Source organism: Catharus ustulatus, chromosome 9 (assembly GCF_009819885.2).
Source record: "Catharus ustulatus isolate bCatUst1 chromosome 9, bCatUst1.pri.v2, whole genome shotgun sequence".
NCBI classification, from domain to species: Eukaryota; Metazoa; Chordata; class Aves; order Passeriformes; family Turdidae; genus Catharus; species Catharus ustulatus.
The window spans coordinates 12,656,066-12,674,028 of NC_046229.1; the positions used below are offsets into that span (position 1 = coordinate 12,656,066).

At 41.1% G+C, this 17,963-nt stretch overlaps 1 protein-coding gene across 1 annotated transcript in view; it reads left to right on the top strand.

Moving 5' to 3' along the window:
• The window catches only part of ST6GALNAC5 (ST6 N-acetylgalactosaminide alpha-2,6-sialyltransferase 5), a 70,288-nt gene extending 53,327 nt beyond the window's left edge, over positions 1-16,961 (top strand). The window contains exons 3-5 of the mRNA XM_033067142.2: positions 2,448-2,857; positions 7,903-8,010; positions 14,636-16,961. Coding sequence (XP_032923033.1) covers positions 2,448-2,857; positions 7,903-8,010; positions 14,636-14,867 — 750 coding nt within the window. The 3' untranslated portion in view covers positions 14,868-16,961. The remainder of the gene's footprint in view (positions 1-2,447; positions 2,858-7,902; positions 8,011-14,635) is intronic.
• Positions 16,962-17,963: the final 1,002 nt, after the last annotated feature.

Genomic DNA, 17,963 nt, shown 5'->3' on the forward strand with positions numbered 1-17,963 from the left:
TTCATGGGGTTAGCTTTTTTTCACTTTGCTTTTTTTTCAAAAATATCACTGTAATAATTACTGTTTTCTGTGGAGTTAATGTTCTTCTGGCTTAATGGCCCCTGGTTATTCTCAGGCCATCAACTTTTTCCAGCTGGTCATCAATCCCAAAGAACTGCCTTGTGCCTCCTTTATTATTGCTTAAGTAGATGACATTTCTGGTGCCACCGCTGCCTCCCAATGAGATGATATTATAGCCAATGGCTTTTTCCCCCCCTTGCTTTCACTGTTGTCAAAGCATAATAAACAGCTGGTGTGAGAATGTTGTGGCTGTTCACTGTGAATTCCTCTGACAATTTTTAGGTGTGCATTTTGTAGACTTCGGCTGAAAGAATCTGAGTGAGGTGACTGAAAATTACTTGCCTAGAGCAGCTACAAGGGCTCAGCCCCCATGCATCATTCAGGAAGTGGCTAGGCAATACCTGACTGTTTCAGTCTAAAGACTTATTCCCAGAAGGAACATGTTTCAAACAAGATCTGGGACAGATGTTCTGGGGGGTGTTAATGTTCATTATGTAGCCTCAGACCCTTCCTCAGGTTTGCACAGTTCTGCTGACGGCTGCCCTTGTTTCCTAACAATTGATGGATTCTGTGGCAGACTTCTTAAAAAGAAAAAGGAAGTTGTAGCTCAATAGGCCAGAAACCAGCAGAGATTGTTTAGGTGAAAATGCCTTGCTTTGTGGATATTCAAACCTGTGTGAGTTAGCATTGGTGCTGACTACATTTCCTTTAACCTCATTAGCACCTCGTCTTTCTTTCCCAAGCGTGGTTGTGGAGCAGCTAGTTCACCTTAGAGACTTTCACTAGGTAATTCATCAAAGTGGCAGATGAAAGCTTAAAGGAAAATGCATGTAAATACTGCATTAGGAACCTTGGCTCACAAAGGCATGAACATTTTCACCCATACCATTAGCTCTAGATTATAGTCCACAGATGTGAAAGGGGCTTTGTTTATTGGGGGAGATGGAGATACAAGGCTTACTGGTTTAATCACTGTGCAGATTGTATACTTTTTCTTGTTTTTTCTTTAATTAAAAAGCATTAAGCATTCATGAGCTAGTCTCACAGAAGAAAGAATCTCAGACTGCAATTGCAACTACTTACTACCTTCAAAATTAAAACTAAGTTACTACAGTAAAACATTCCCATCAAGTACTCAGGGCCAAAGCATTTTCAAACAGGAGCCTGAGATTGTGTCAAACCTACATGATGTGTCCTTTTCAGCTTTAGAGCTTTAAGCTGTGCTTCACTGCAGACTGATTTAGTCATTGGATTCCTGTATACATGTAGATCAGAATGATCAGGCACCTGCAGTTCAGTCTCTGTGCTGGGCGCTTTTCTGATGTTTTTTTTGTTGGGCTGGTTTGGGGTGTTTTTTGGGGGTGTGGGTGGGCATTGTTGTTTGTTTGCTTTGTTGTTTGTTGTTTTTCAAAGACACTAAGATACACACCAAGTGCAAGATACTATTTCCTGGAGGGCTACCAAGGCACACCATCACACATTCTTTATTTACCTCACAGTTTATTGTATTCTTGTTAGAAACTAGCACTTTGGGAATACTGTTAACCCTTGCCCCTTTTATTTCTCATGCTGAGCTGTAGATAGTGACGTGCTCCTCTATAATTGATACCTGTGGTGGTGGCATACTTCAGTAACATGATTTATCATGCATTTTCATTTTCATGAAAGCTTGTTGTACTCTTCTGCTTCCATTAGGTCAGCACTCACTGAACAGGCACCTCCCATTCCATTTTACTGTGTAACTTTCAAACATGACCTGACAAAGTAGCAAAGGTTCAGTGCACTAACTCACTGTCATGTAAAATACACACAGACATTACTGAGCAGCTCTAGTTGTTGAACCATAAGGGAGGTACGACAGCACTGCAGTGGTTGTGGCACAACTTGCAAATAGCATGGAAGGATTGGGCCAGGGTATCAGTCTTTTCCCTTAGCAAAATGTCCTGACCCCAAGGGTTAAAAGCACTTCACACATGAACTTATGAAGACTTAGAATTTATTATTTCCTGAGGAAAAAGAGAAAAGGAAGCAGAAGAATAAAAAATAATTACAGCTGTTATAACAAGTGGAAGAAGTACAATCCTAAGCAGTTGGGAAGAGCAGATGAGTTGTTGTGATTTCTATTTATGAAGCAGCAGTGGAAAGGACGATTTACACAATGGGCTTAGCTCTACATAGGAACTCTAAGGGCTGTACTTCTACACCCTATTCCTCCCAAAAATGTACAGGTAATGGGTCCCCAGCTATTTGGGAAGACTGCTGGGAGAGATTTATGTACATTGCTCTGAGGTGTTTGCTGTGAAATACGCCATGAATGTGTAAAACACAGCCGTGCAGTGGAAGGGAAGATGTCTGGAGCTAATTGTGAAGTGTGCATGTCTTTGCAGCCATTAAAGATGCACTGCAGGAGCTGTGCTCTGGTCACCAGCTCTGGACACCTGCTGGGGAGCAGACAAGGGGACAGAATCGACGAGAGCGAGTGCGTCATACGGATGAACGACGCGCCCACTCGCGGTTACGGAAAAGACGTTGGGAACAAAACCAGCCTCCGGGTCATCGCCCACTCCAGCATTCAGAGGATTTTAAGGAATCGCAACGAACTCTTAAATATGAGCCATGGTGCTGTGTTCATCTTCTGGGGCCCGAGCAGCTACATGAGGAGAGATGGCAAAGGCTTGGTGTACAACAACCTGCAGCTGATGAACCAGATACTGCCTCAGTTAAAAGTGTATATGATTTCTCGCCACAAGATGCTGCAATTTGATGACCTTTTTAAACGGGAGACTGGAAAAGACAGGTGAGAACTTACATGGATACACCTGGGGATGTCACAGAGTAGTAAAATAATGCAGTTTATATATACCAATTTCAGATCTGCTCAGAGGGACAATCCTGCCCATTAAATCCTCTGCCTCATGAGTTTTAATGTGGCATGACATGCCAAATAACATCACTGGTAACATAAGTAAAAAATACACATCAAAATGATTTGTATGGAGTATTGCCTCATCAGCCTAGAATATCAGAGTCTGGATGTACTATTTATAGAGTCGAGGAGGCAGGAGCTGTTTAAATTTCACTTTGGGGTAATATACCTTAAAGTTTTTTTCACTGATTCTGAAAAATTAGAATGGATAGGTTATGTTTTCTTATAGAGGAAATGCCACCATTCAGTGAATTATAATAGCTGTTCATTGAATTTAAGCATTCTTGGAACATTGCAGCTGTAAAGCTTCTTGTAAAACAAATAAACATTAGTCATACATTAGGTGCTTCAGAACAGTTCATCTTACATTTGCAACTTGAAAATGGAAAGTTACTATGATAGTTACATCTTTATGAGACTGTTTATGAGACTTGTAGGCTGATCTTCAAATCAAATTTGTAGTAAGTGACCCACTGCAATACTTGAGTAGTTTCACATATAATGTTTGAAAATGGGCATTCAAACCAAAGACTTCCCAGCGTGAAAGGCATTTATTTTTAATGAAGTTATATTTTTTAACTTATTAAATATGCTGCTGTAAAAATGGCATAGGGTCCCCATTTAGATACAAATGAAGAGGTAGGTTTATTGTGCAGTAACTCACAGTCAGATGTGCTACCTTACAAATACAAAACATACACACCAAAGCTTGAACAGGGATCAATTCTCTCGTGCACTTGGGCACAGATTTCATTTTCTGGGCTACATGAGAAAGGCAGAACCAATGTTAGAGGAAATTGTTGTATTCTCTTAGCTGAAGGCAACGTTTGCTTGGCATTTGCTGCCTTTGTCACACGCCACATGGTTTGCTTGCAGAGCTCTGTTTAGTTATAGTGGATCTGAGTTCGTGACTGACTCAGGCTCAAACCAGATCATGGAGTAACTTGGTCAGTTTTTTAACATTAAATGTTCTTCTCTTCATCTTCCAATTGATGTATTTGGGTCTCCAGAACAAGAAGGATTAACAGGGAGAGATACCCTGCCAGTTGTGATGTGTTTGCCTTTTCTAGAGTAAAGCAAAGTGAGAAGGTGAATGAAGCATTTGAGCCCTTCAAGGAATGTGCAGAGGGTTATGTGTGTGTTAAGCATTTACAAAGGCATGAAAGTCAACAAAGCTGTAATTGCACTGTAACCTGGCCACCATGAGCCCCAGGGGGAGGCCCTGGACACAGGAATGCACACTGCCACCTCCTTTCCTGGATTATGCTTTTGGGGATCCAGGGCAGGATCATGTGCTGTCCCCAGTTCTGAGGACCAATTTCCCTCCCTGCTTCACTGTCAGAACTTCAGTTCTGCCTCGGGGAGCCAGGGTCCCCTTCCGTCCCTGACACTGCCAGGATCCTGTTCTTTTTCTGACACATGCTGTGCAATTTCAGGCAAGCTGCTCTTTCTGGTTCTGCATCACCCATCCAGAGCCAGAGGCCTCTAGTCAGTGTGATGAAAGCATTGCTCTTTCTGCACAGGCATGGGGCTCAGCTCCTGAAATATTCTCAAGGCATTTGAGCCATTAATGACATTGTAACAAGTTTATAGTGAACTCAGTCATGGGCACCCTGAACTCCCAGTGTGAATCAAGGGCACTCAGATGCCAGCGAAATTCAGCCTGAGGAACAGGCTGTTGATTTTAATAAACTGCAGGCTCTGCTGTGTATGAACCACTCCTTTAGAGGGCACAGACAGCATATTTGAAGGGCTAAGAAGATTAAAATGAGAGATGAAAATAAATGAATAAGGAAGATGGAAAGAAACAAGGGTAGGAAATCATTTGTAAGGGAGAAAATTCAAGTACCTGTGGGGGCAGGAGCAGAACATCGTATAGCCCAGAATGCTGCTGTTCCCTGGGAGGTTTCTGCTGAGCTCTTGACATAAGTGCCTGCAAGAAACAAAGGAGGGAGAAAGAAGCATGACTGCAAGGTTGCAGTAATCAGGCTATTTATTTCCGTCTTGAAAATGATGAGAAAAAAGGTAATTGGATGTATTGTGCTTTTTGGAAAAAAAATATTTTCAAATTAAAAAAAACTTCAGAAAACATTGCCAGTTAAATAGCACAGTGAAAGACAAAGGCTGCAGAGCAATACACTGGGCATTATAAAGTAACTGTACTTGAAAATAACTTTATAATTGAATAAGGGTACATTAAGAAAATACGATTCAGAACCAATATTATAGTAATTAGATAAAAGCAGCATAAATGAAATAACTGCAGGAAGAGTATTTCCATAGAGATTATAAATGAGATTTTGGTGGAGCAGAAAGGCCTTTAATTGTAATTTAGTGTGCACTACAGACTTATCAGCACAGTGTGTTAGTTCATCATATAAAAGAATATCTGATAATTTCCCTTAATAAGCACATGACAGTTCTTCATATTCTCTCATTACTACTGATTATATATAAAAACAGTATTCTTTTGTTGGACTCTTGCTCAGATTTTTTATGAAATGCAAGACACTGTAACCCTGTTTCTGTGTTGCTGTCCTACAGACATGGTTTTTAAAGAGGGCAGAGTGGTACTTGAATGAATTTTTGAATCCTTATTTGATTATTCAGCTTCTAAGCCAGTTTAGTTTTATTTGGTTGTTGTCCTGCTTATTGAAAATACAAAATGACAGCCTAAGTATGTAAAAGCAGAAGGAAAGCTAACCCAGCAGAGCCTAGCTGGGTGTCCTGACCTGTGCAAAGCTTTGGTCATGGTCTGGCTGCAATTGCTCCCTTGGTTTTGGAATGGTAGTGTTGGGCCCCTGGAACAGAGGACTTGTGCAAGCTCCAGAGCACTCTTAGCCTGAACATGTTCCTGAATTATCTAGTGATTCAGAGTTCAGAAACCCTCAGGTAGCAGAGAAGCAAATTTTTTAGGCTTTTCCCTACTGTTCTCTTTCCTAATAGTTTTGAGCCAAAAATTCCTACTTACTGTTCTATATTGTTGCTGTGCCTGAAGGCCTCCACTGAGCTTATGACCCAGCTGTGACATTGTGACAAACTGCACCACCACCCCCAAGCTTCAGTGCACAGTCAGAAAATAAATAAGGCCCCATAATTGGAAATAATGAGATGCTTATAACATGTCATTCTCGAAATGCTAGCTTAGCTTGAAAGCCTGTGTGTCAGGAGCAGTAAAAATGTTTTTCGGGAGTTTATACATTACCAGGTGATCCACTAAGGACAGGACAAATTACCTAGGCTCCCCAGCATCCTCCAGGCATATTTAGTCAAAGAATTCCCTTATGTTTAGAAGTGTCTTTTAAGCGGCTGGCACAGACACCACCACTTATTTATTTTTTTTTCCCCTTGTAGTAGTCTGATTCCCTGAGGAAATGGGAAACCTTGGTACAAGGCATTCCTCAATCTGACAGTGCTCAGAACGTCTCCTCCTACTGCCCTGTAGGTGACCTACTTGGAACCAGCTTGTTTAGCATTAGCTTGGGAAGCTGCGTGGTGGCTCCTGTCGGCTGCATTAGATGTCAGTGACTGCTGGCATTTGCTTGCACTGGCTTTTGTGGCCTCAGGTCCCTGCTTCCAAGACTGTTTCACATCCTGCCATCCCTGGGTAAAGTGTAAAAGATGGTCTTGGAATTTGGGCCAGGACCTGGGATTCCCTGGAGAATTCTCTGAAGAGACTCTCATATTTTCTGCTTTTTTTGGGGGGTGGGGGCTGTGACAAATTTTCAGAGTTATCTGGCAGATACAGGTGTGGGGGGATGGAATGGATGCAGGTCCCACGTTAATACATCCTGGTAGAGTGCCCAGGCCTTCCCAGAGCCTGCCCTTGCTCCCTTGTGCCTCAGCTTCAGGAGGAGATGAAGGGGAAGCCTGTCACTGTGACAGGCTGTCAGCAGGAATCTGAGCACTCTCTGGGCTGCAGGTAACACCAGCTTGAACTTCTTCCAATGGGACTTTCCTAGCTGGGTGAGCCATTAGGGAGAGCTCCTGTCTTCTTCAACAGCATTTGAAAGGAGACCTTTGAGTGAACTTGTTTTCTCTGGAGCAAACACCGAACTTTTTGTGCCTCTATGTCCCTACATGTGCCGCTTTTAGTGTTTTCTTTTGGCATTTTCTTTCTCATTTCCTTGATCCTCCCATTCCAAGAGTGCCAGCTCTCCCACAGCTGCACTGAGCCACTGCAGGAACTTAAAAAAGGACTGGGAATTCCAGTGCATGTGCCAGGCATCCATTAACCATCATAGAACCCAGCTCTTAGAAACTAAACAGCACTGCCAAGCACATGAGAGGAACAGGAAGCATTACTGTTGTCACTTTGCAGATAAGAACCTACGATACAGCAGAATTTAAACACAACTTGTAAATCCCTTACATCTCTGAGCAGTTACAGGGTGATATCTCTTACTTTGCATCATTAATACTGGGATCAGTTGAGCTTCTTCTAAAGCCATATTCCAGCCTGCAGTCAAGGCAAGGCTCCCTGTCAGCGCTGTCATTCCCGTTCTAAGGCTCCCCTTGGGCAGGGGTAGCACCAGGGGTGGTTCCTAGGATGAAGATTTTCCAGGCTGGCTGTGGAACAGTCATAGCTGCAACCCACTGAAGAGTTTCCTCCCAGCAGTCACAGTGGGGCTGGGAGCATCTAGAAACCAAATCAAAAAGTCAGCTAAATATTAACGTTGCTGTGCCTAAAATTAATTACAGTGAGGAAAGTTTCTGCCCAGATTATTCCACTGACAGGAGGCACCAGAAAAATCATTAAAAGATGGACAAGCAAAGTAGTCTTGGTTGCCCAGTTTTCAAAGCCTTTTACAAGAATGAAGAAAATACCGAGAAATTGCTTCAGAATGAATGAATAAATAAATAAATCTCAAGAATTATTTGCCAGCTTAGAAACTTAATTATGTTTTTGCTTTCAGGAAGATATCCAACACTTGGCTTAGCACGGGCTGGTTCACAATGACTATCGCATTAGAGCTCTGTGACAGGATAAATGTTTATGGCATGGTGCCACCGGATTTCTGCAGGTAGGATTTATTTTGGAACCATTATTAGCCAACAAAGTTCATGTTACAGATAAATATCTGAATCTTTTAATCTTTTTCCTCTGCAACAAGTCTTCAATCCTCTTAAAGCAATTAATTAAGATGTCCCATGATCTCATTCGGAAAACAACAAACAGCGTTTAATTATGTTATATATAATATTTTAAAATTTTGTTTGTACTGCGGAAGAATTAATCCATCTTGTTGTTTTCTTTTAGTCTCTGAATATTTATCAGCTAAAAGTAATGCAATAATTGGCATGAAATTAATCTGAAGAACGAAGTACTGGAAAACATTACTTTTAATTTGTTTTTCGAGTTCCCCCCAAATTAATAGAGGAACAGTGTTCTCACAGTGACTAGTTTCTAAATTGAACTTTCTGTGCAACACAAATTAACATTATTGTACCTCTGTCACATGAATGCCAATCTTGCAGCTTCCTAAATAATCCCCACAAAACCCCTCCCCGTCAATTTGGAGCAGAGAATCAGTCCTGTAATCACCCTTTTGGGGCATGGCAGGGGCTGGGTCACACCAGGCAGAGGCAGCACAGGTTGGGTCAGTGGAAGCTGCTGTGTAAAGGAACAGCTTGAGCACATTCTCCAGCTGGGTTGTGCCTCCAGCTGTGTTCAGGATGCAGGTCCTGGTTGAGATTTTCCCACTGTGGATCAGGTACACAAGGAGAGTCTTCAGAACTTCTAGTGCTAGACCTAAATGACGTTGGTAGACCAAAATTACATTAAGCCACAAGAGACCAGTATGAATGCAGCCATATTTTTACTACATCAGCAATCTTGATGCTGACATAAGTGTCACCTGCCCACCCAGCACTAGCCCAGCACTGAGTGGTTCCAGTGCTGATCCCATTTGTCCTGCTGGGTGACTGGGAAGAGCTGGAACCAGTCTGGAACGAGGGTCAGTGCAATGTTTCATCACCTCACAAGCTCCTTTCAGCAAGAAGCACTTGCTTAAATTTTCTATTGCAAATGTAATGATTTCTCTCAAGTCTGGTTTATTTGGTAATTCCAGATGCCTTTCAGGGGCAGGGAGGGCAAGGCTGCAGTGCTGGGTTAGTCTCAAAGAATTGGATTGCTTTGACTTTCCTCTGAGCATTTAAAAGGGATCAAGAATCTGCATTTGTCTTGTGAAAATCCCTGAAGAAATCACAGCATAGAATGTCAACACTAAACTCCACTTTGTGAGAATTTCTACAAATTATAACAAAATGCCAATGATAAATGCTGTGATGTACTGCCAGACTTCATCATGAATTCTCCAAGGAAAATAGCAAACTAGATCAGATATGCCAGGCAACACAAATACCTTCAACAGCACAGCATCTCATTCCTCTGTCATCTCAGTTGGCCAACACATACAACTTCAGTTTGTCACTGGCTGGTCTGTCTTACTCCAGAAGTGGCTGTATTCCAGTGGCACATGGAAGTAATTCTTAAAATGATGATCTAAAAATACATAAGACAGCATTTCACTGCAAAATAATGTCTAATCCTGACTTTTCAGACAGAGTCAGAATAATTTAGATACTTATTAAAAAAAACCAACTAAACACAAACAAACTTTTGAGACTAAAAATGTCACTGAGAACATATGAAAACTTTCATACAATCAATACACTGAAATCACATGGACTTAAATTATAGAAAGGCTGTAGATCAATCCTACCCATGAAAGATGTAATTGTTCTTACAGCCTGCATTAAAAAAAAATCTTAACATAAAGGTACGCACACCTGGTTGTAAAAAGGGAAAAGGTCATTTCTTAATCAAAGTAATATAAAATGTCTTTACTTCAGCTTGATTCCCCAGGTGATAAAGGGGAAAGCTGTAGTTACCATGCCTGGAAGAAGCTGTCCATGAAGATCTGTGAAAAGAGTTTCTTGCTATAAATAGAGTTAACTTTCTTCACTGGCTGTTCAGACACTCATTAAATTAAAAGTGCTTCCTTTCAAAGAAATAAGACAACAGAACAGAATAGCAGAAAGAAATAAATACTCTGTAATTGTAAGCTGTATTTCCTGGTTTTCAGTCAGGCAGAATAAGAATCTACCATTAAAATAAAAAAAAAATCAAAACAAAAAAGTCCCAACAAAACAACAAAAATGTGTATGTGCTAGATGGTGTGCATATTCTAGTTGCTGTGTAACTAAAGAATCATTAGGATTGAAAAAAAATCTTCTTTCTGTTCAGAATAAATATCACCAGATTTATAACTTCAGCAGACAGATACCCATTCATTTTTAAGTATTAATTTGTGGAATAAGTAATGAGTGTGGTGATCACTGTCATGGAACTAAATTAGTGTCACATCTGTAACGTGAAGGACACCTCAAAGGTACCATGAATCTCATGGTGTTGATTCTGCTACAAATTATTAGATTAAGGTCATTAACCAAATTGCTTTGTACCCATGCAGGAAAAACAGTCTAGTGAAGGAGTCTGGAGCACAGACTAAAAGATTTGTCACTATTACTTGCAACAAGGTGTTTTAGATTCATTTACTTTAACTGGACACTGAGTTTCATAGTTGAACTGGACTTGGTGTCCTGATTATTATAAATTTCTGGTACTTTACAGCAAAGCCATAAATAATTTCAAATCCCTTTGCTTGCTACAGATTTATGCTGTGTTAAGGGTTAATGGCTTGATATTGCTCTCATGCTGTCTTGTACATTCTGTAATAAGATGAAAGCTTGTGCTTCCATGCACATTGCAGACATTTTTGTAAAGTGTGTACAACTCTCATTCTTCTGTCCCAAGACAGTCAAGCCATCTTGCTGTATTTTTTCTAGTGCCCAGGGATCCAATCCAAGCACTTCCCTCTCAGAACTCCGTTTGGCAGCCCCTTGCATGCACAGGACTCACTCCTGCACTGGTACATGCAGGATTCTCCTTTTGCCTCCCTTCAGCAACAGCTTGACAGTGGTGCCCAGATACCACAATAATTCCTGAAGGCACTGCAGTGCTGCTGCTTCCCTTTGTGTGTACTCAGCAGCAGGGCTGGGAAGGACAAGACAAGCCTTAATGAGTTTGTAGGAATTCAGCCCCTGTCTGTGGCATTATGGGCAGCAGGAACAGAAAGGCTGGTTCCCTTTCTGCAGGTCTCAGGGTACTCCTGTACACAAGGAAAACTCTAGAGGTCAGTGAGATGAACCCTCTTTAACTCTTCATGGGCCTTCTGGAACTCCCAGAAATTTAAAACTCAATTCTGAGTCTTATTTTAACTAATATGAATAATTTTTGTTCCAGTTATTGAACCAGATAATTTTCCTATAAGAATCCTCATTTGACTGCCAGGCCATTTTCCATGATAATTCACCTGAAAATTGGTATTTTAAATACTTTGCTGTTTTCTTACCTCTCTCTCTTTCTCTCTCTCTCCACTTTCAGTTCCTTTAAATCAAATGCAAAGCAGTAATTGTTGCTGGTTTCATTTCCTGGAGCTTATGAGAGACTGTAAGCTGTATGTGAGCTAGTCCTGCTCTTCCATATGCCTCACTTCATTAGCTTAATAACAAAATGCATACATGGTTTGGAAAACAGGACTAATTATGGAGGTCAGGGAAAGAAGATCCTGGGAATAGAAGGCAAAAAAATGATCTAGAAATCTCCATGGTCCTGACACAGCACCTTGTCCATCACCCAGCATATAAATGACACTTTACACACACATCAAAATGTGAATTATTTTACAAAGCATGTGAGTACCTATAGTTTTAGGGGATTGATTTATTATGGCTCTTCATTTCTAAGGGAAGAGGCTGACCAGAATGTGGTATGGGGTGGCCTGGTTTCCCTGCCTTGTTTCTTTTGTGCTGTACTTCCAGCTTTTGCTGTAGGTGGATACCATCTGTGGGAAAAAGTGCACTCAAGTGGCAAACAGTAGCTGACTGACAGGGGTACAAACATTTCCATGGGTGCTGTGCTGGAAGGTGATCAGGCAGGAAATACAGGATATTGTACAGAGGAACTTCCTGAGATTCCTCCCAGCTGTGATATTAATATGCATGCAGAGTCTGACAAAATACTGATTAATGTCCAGTATCAGTCAGTGATAAAACAGCATCTGTTTTAATGTTAATAAATGAGGTGGCAAGCAATTTCCGTATAGAAATTACTCATGCATTTCATTTGCTGGTGACACAAGCTAATTGCAGAGTTAGAAGATAACGCAGCACAGTTAATTTGGGTTATGGTGTACTCAAGCCAGAGTTCAAATCCAAAGCTTACCAGCATGCAATCTGGGGGAATCCAGAACTCCCATAAAATGAGAAGGTCCTCCATATGTAAATACCTTTCAGAATTCCCAATCTAAATGACGGCTTTTGGAATTTAGCCTTAAAACCTCAGTCAGCTGCAGAGCAGACCTGGGGAGGTCTGCAGCCAGCAGCCCCCATTCCTGCCCTGATCTCACCCCCAGTTCAGCCAGCAGAGCTGCACACAAGGCCTGAGCCCCACAGGCTGCCTGGGCTGAGCTCCTGCCTCTCTCACCTGCACCCTGTGCACCAGGTGCTTCTGGGCTGCTTCTGGTGGGATGGTGCATGGGATGCAGTGACCTGGTACAGCCTGGCAGGAGCTAAGGACATCCCTTAGGATACACTAGTGTTAGTTCAGAGCCTTCAGTGGAATGTGGAATCCCATAAAAACACCTTGCCTGGAGCTGTCAGGACCCCCAGCCTCACAGGCTCACTTTGCCCTGTTAAATGGGGCTGCATTTTTCCCAAGTCTGTTGGAGATATGATTTCAACTTTACTAATTCTAACTTTAAAGCAGTAAATTTACACCAAGCAATACAGGTGTACTGTTGAGGACCCAAGAGTAAAATCCAGCTTTAGTGCAAGAAGGAAGAGCAGTCTGAATGAGAGGCAGAGGCCTATTTGTTTAGTAGTTCTTAACAAAAACACATCACATAAAAATGTATTCTATTAGATTTAGAGTAACCTTAGAAATTATTCATTTAAGGGACAGTAAGAGGTCCAATGTATCAAAAAAATGAAAAATTAATTGAATATTGAGTTCTAATAGTTGTAGTTTAGAAATAATAAATTTCTACATGAAGGGCAGATTTAGATTACAAATACATTTTCTGTAGGTGAGGTGATGAAGGATTTTGTTTCACTCTTATGTATTCCAGTGAGAATATATTTAATAAGTTTAGAATCCATCTTATTCTAGAAATGTAATTTTATTGTTGTTCTGGTCTTATAAGATTGATCACCATGTTGTGTTACAAGGAAGCCAGATTGATCAAATTAAAACGTTAATCTAAGGCACAAATGGAAAGCAGCAGCAATATCATGCATTACCTCTGCATATACAATATGGATAATGGCAAAATAAGAAAAATTAGAAAATTGCGTAGGTGACAGAATTACATAGTAAAAATAATGACCAGCACAGACTACTGACAGATTGTGGATGCATTCAATTGAAAGTGACCTTAAATATTAGCTCTTCAAAATGAAAATAATCAACTCTATATTAGAGCTGACAGCCCTGAATCTATATCAGATTTCTTGCTCTGTGCTAGAGTCCTGTTCAGCTCAGGCTCTAACACAGAGCAGCTTCAAGGCTTCACTAAATGCTGATATTGGGAAATTTTCTGCCACAGAAAAATAGCTGGTAGCTATTGTATTGTAGGGATATAATTGGGTTATTCTGTCTGGGACAGCTTGCTCTCTTAGTATTTGTGACACAGAGAATTGTCTGAATTCCTGTCAGCCCAAAACGCCCATGCCCAAAGTAAAAATCCATCACAGGTTAATGTAGAGATTAAAACAAAAGGAGAATTAATTGCTCTGGTTCATTATAATACAAATGTGCCATTTACAGAATGTTACATGGAAACACTGAGGTCAGAACTGCTGAAATGAACTTTATCCTATATATCTAATTGGTGTTTGGCATATCCAGTGTGTCACACGAGTCACTCTTCTCCTGCTGGGAAATATGAACAGGTTCGCAAGGTCAGATGGATACCATGGGTGAACTGTTTCAAATTTTAGCTTAGATACATGAAAGCTGCTGTTGTAAAATAAAGAACTCATTTGTGCATCAGACATTTGATTAAAAAGCCAGCAGCAGCAGCCTGTACCACTGACCTGGCATGCAGACACTCATTGAAGTTGTGCTCTCAGAACCTCGCGCCGCGTGCTGGGAACGTTCAGCTGAGCTGATGTGACACAGATAACCACCTCCATCTATCATCTTCTCTTTCTTCCCCAGTTCAGTAAGTACTTCTGCAAGACCTTCTACAAATTGCAATCTAGATTTAAATCGCTTTTAAGCAGTTTACTTCAAATTTCATAGTAGTAACACAGCCCTGCAGCACTCTCCCTTGTTTCTGAGCTACTGCTGTCCTTCTGTTAACTGGGAGGAAGAGGATTAAAGGAGAGCAAAAGAAAAAAGCAAAGAAAACACTTTTGCCTCATTCTGATGTATTAGATATGCAAGGAAAAAAAAAAAATCAGCTTACAAAGTTTAACTGGGAGAAAAAGTGGATTTGAGCCCATCAGTTCATTAAAGATAGCATCTTTTCAATCAACAAAAAAGAACATCTTGGGCTTCCATCTATTTTCTTCTTTCCACAGGGATCCTAATCATCTTTCAGTACCTTATCATTACTATGAACCTCTGGGGCCAGACGAGTGCACGATGTACATTTCCCACGAGCGGGGCCGCAAGGGCAGCCACCACCGCTTCATCACCGAGAAACGCGTCTTCGAGAACTGGGCACGGACATTCGACATCCACTTCTTCCAGCCCGACTGGAAACCAGAGCCGCTCACGGTCACCCAGCCCGCGCTGAAGCCGCTGGCCTGAGGGATGGGTGCGCAAGCCCCGCCACGGTCACCTCCCGCAGCAGCCTTTGGACGCTGGGGGCCAGCACGGCAGCCTGGAGGAGAAGGGTCACAGCTGCAGCAGCAGTCAGGAAGTTGGCATGGAGGAGCAGCACACACCAAGAGAACTTTCTGTTAAACTGTATGAACCCAGTTTGTCGCCTTTTGGGGCCACCTGACTTCCTGTGTGTGTTCGTGATTCGTGAAACACAACCTGAGTGTCATTAAGGGATGGTTAATTCATTATGGCTTTTCTAAGTATGATGCCACTGAATTTTCATAGTGAAAACTTTCTGTATTTATTTAATGGAGGTTTTTATGCAACCTAGGCCAGTATTTTTCTAATTCACAGTTATGTGGTTGTTTATCTTTCATAATCTTTTAAATCCAAAATTAATATTGCTGATGGTTTGAAAGGCCTAGATTTTTATTTATAAAACTTGTTTTAAATATATAATTCTATATAGCATGTAATTAATATTTGATCAGGAAATGTTGGATTTCTTCTAAGAATTTTGGGCTCTGTTCCAGCCTAAAGCCTTTAACAGCAAGAGTGGTCCCATGTGCAGATCCAGTTCACTTTACATTCTGACATCTTATGCTAATATGAAAATGGTAGTGAAAATTCTGTTTGATATTAATGTGCATTTGCTGCTGTGCTATCAAGCTGCTGTTTTTTAAATAGGGGTGGGAGGAAGGAGGGCAAACAAAATTTATCCAAAAAAAGCCAAACCCCCCCACTGGCCATGGCAGCAGCTTCTCAGTGAAGGCAAGCTAAGGCTGGGGGAATTTGTGTTCTGGTTTTCCTTTTGTATTCCTGCAAGAGGCTGCCAGCAACCTTCCTGAGGCGACAGACTATGAACCAGGCCACAGCTGCTCAACACTATGTGACCAAATTTCTGGAATGAAGAAGGTAAACTACCAGTACTACAATACCCAGTCATAGTAGCCAGAAAGATCACAGCACTGCACCTGCAAAAATCTCTGCCTTCCACTGCAGCAAGATCATCACTGATCTCAGAGATTCTGCATCATACTGAAGCTGGGATGTAAAAAGCGTTCCATGAGTCCCAAATTGTCCTCCAGAAAGGAGCAAAGTTAAACTCAGCTTTTTTGCTTTCCATGAAGTACCTGTATGTGCATGATGAATCCCTGCAAGACAAAGGGGAAGGACAATGCTCATGCTGTGTATGGAACTTCACAGTGGGAATTACTGGGTTACATGTGGCTTGTGAATAAAGAAGATTTCAGTTACAGTATTACTTTTCCTTTTGCCTCACAAATATCAAATCTGAAAATCTTCCAAGTAATCAGTAACTATTGCATGAAGCATACCTCAGGTGATGAAAGGTGTCTCTCATTAGACAAGTGCAAAAGCTAGAACAAAGATACTACCTTTAAACACCTAAATCCAAGAAGCTGAACATCAGAGGCAAGACACAGAACTGGGACCAAACACTAAAACCCCCCTTAAAACCCACGGTCTTCCTCTTTCCAAAACTGGATAGCAATAGCTGCAGCTGCCCCACAGATACCCAGATTCTCTGGGGACAAAGTGAACTGTCCTGGCAGGGGCAGACTGGTGTCACCTCTGTAACACTGCCTGGACCTGAAGTGCAAGTCTCCAAGAGCCACTGTCCTGCTGCAGCCCTGTCCACTGTCAAAAAGTAAGAATCTAATGTATTTTGCCTTAAAAGTTTTATTTTGGTGTTCTTCCTGGTACACACCACTCAGCTTACAAACTGAATGCCAAGTGCATGTTACCTTTCTCTTGTCAGCTGGTGTTAAAACTCTCCTTCTTTCACTGATGGTGTTTTATTCCTTCCACTTGATTTCACTGCATTCTTTAAAAAACAGAATGGATTTTGAACTAATGGCAGTTTGAACATCCCTTTTAACATGTGTACTAGGGTATGTATCCAGCATATATTGCTCCATTTGATGAAATCTGTCAAACTGATTTACAGATAATTTCTAATACGACTGCAAGACATGGTACAGATCACAGTAGGTCCTCTGATGCTACTGTCCCTGTTTTATTACTGATACAATAATAAAAAGATCTTGTCATTTTAAACTAGAGCTCTTAGTTTTTCCATCAGTCAAGGGCTGCAAGATGTGTATGCTATATATTTAGCTATATTATTGTTAAAATCAGATCATTTAAAGATAAGAATTCACTGGTCTACTTCTAGTATTCTGTAGAAACACAGACTTGCCAGACCCTATTGGTTCTACAGGCTCGTTCCCTGTCTGCAAGACTGCTCAGTGTCAAGTAGATATGGGGAGCATTAAGAACATGAAGAAACACTAAACCTCCTAACAGAGCCAGGCTAAGCATTGTAGTTCAACCCAAGTATGCAGTTAAGCATGTAGTTCATCCAAGTTCATACAAGGAATTCATTCCTTGCTCAGTTTCTGTTAATAACTGTGTTCTTGCTACCCTCATACACATATTTTAAACAAAACAAACCCAAACTCACTTTAGTCTCATCAGCCGCCTGTGGAGTTTCAGCAAGGTCCCCCATCTAATTACAAAAAGTATGAAGGAGCATTTTCTAAGTCACACCTGTATCTATAAAAAGGACTTTGATGAAGCCAAGGAGACAGCAAGTTTTAAATAGATCACACAGATTTATATGGAACATAAATTGAGTCCAAAAAGCACAAGTTACAAGAGTGCAAAAGAAATGTAAATAACTGTTGAAGCACTGCAAATTTAATTAACAAATCGTTGATGTATTTCTCTATAAATGCACCATTTTTGAACTACAGAATCCTGCTGCATTTCAGCCTGATGTAAGGTTTTGTGGCCTAGTTATAAGCCAGACTTGTGACAGAAAATGCTGTCAGCCTAGGGATAAGTAGTACAGACTAGGCATTGCTGCCATTCTCTGCTTTATGCTGTCATCTCACACTCTTCACTATAATTTGATCAATTCATGATCTGCAGCGCATCATTTCACATATTAAAAGCTGTTGCAAAACAGTGTTTACAGACATCAGCAATTTCAAGATGTGTTAGTTTAGTTCTGAACCCCTTGCATACCTTTAGGCTTTTACACTTGCCTTTTTCAGA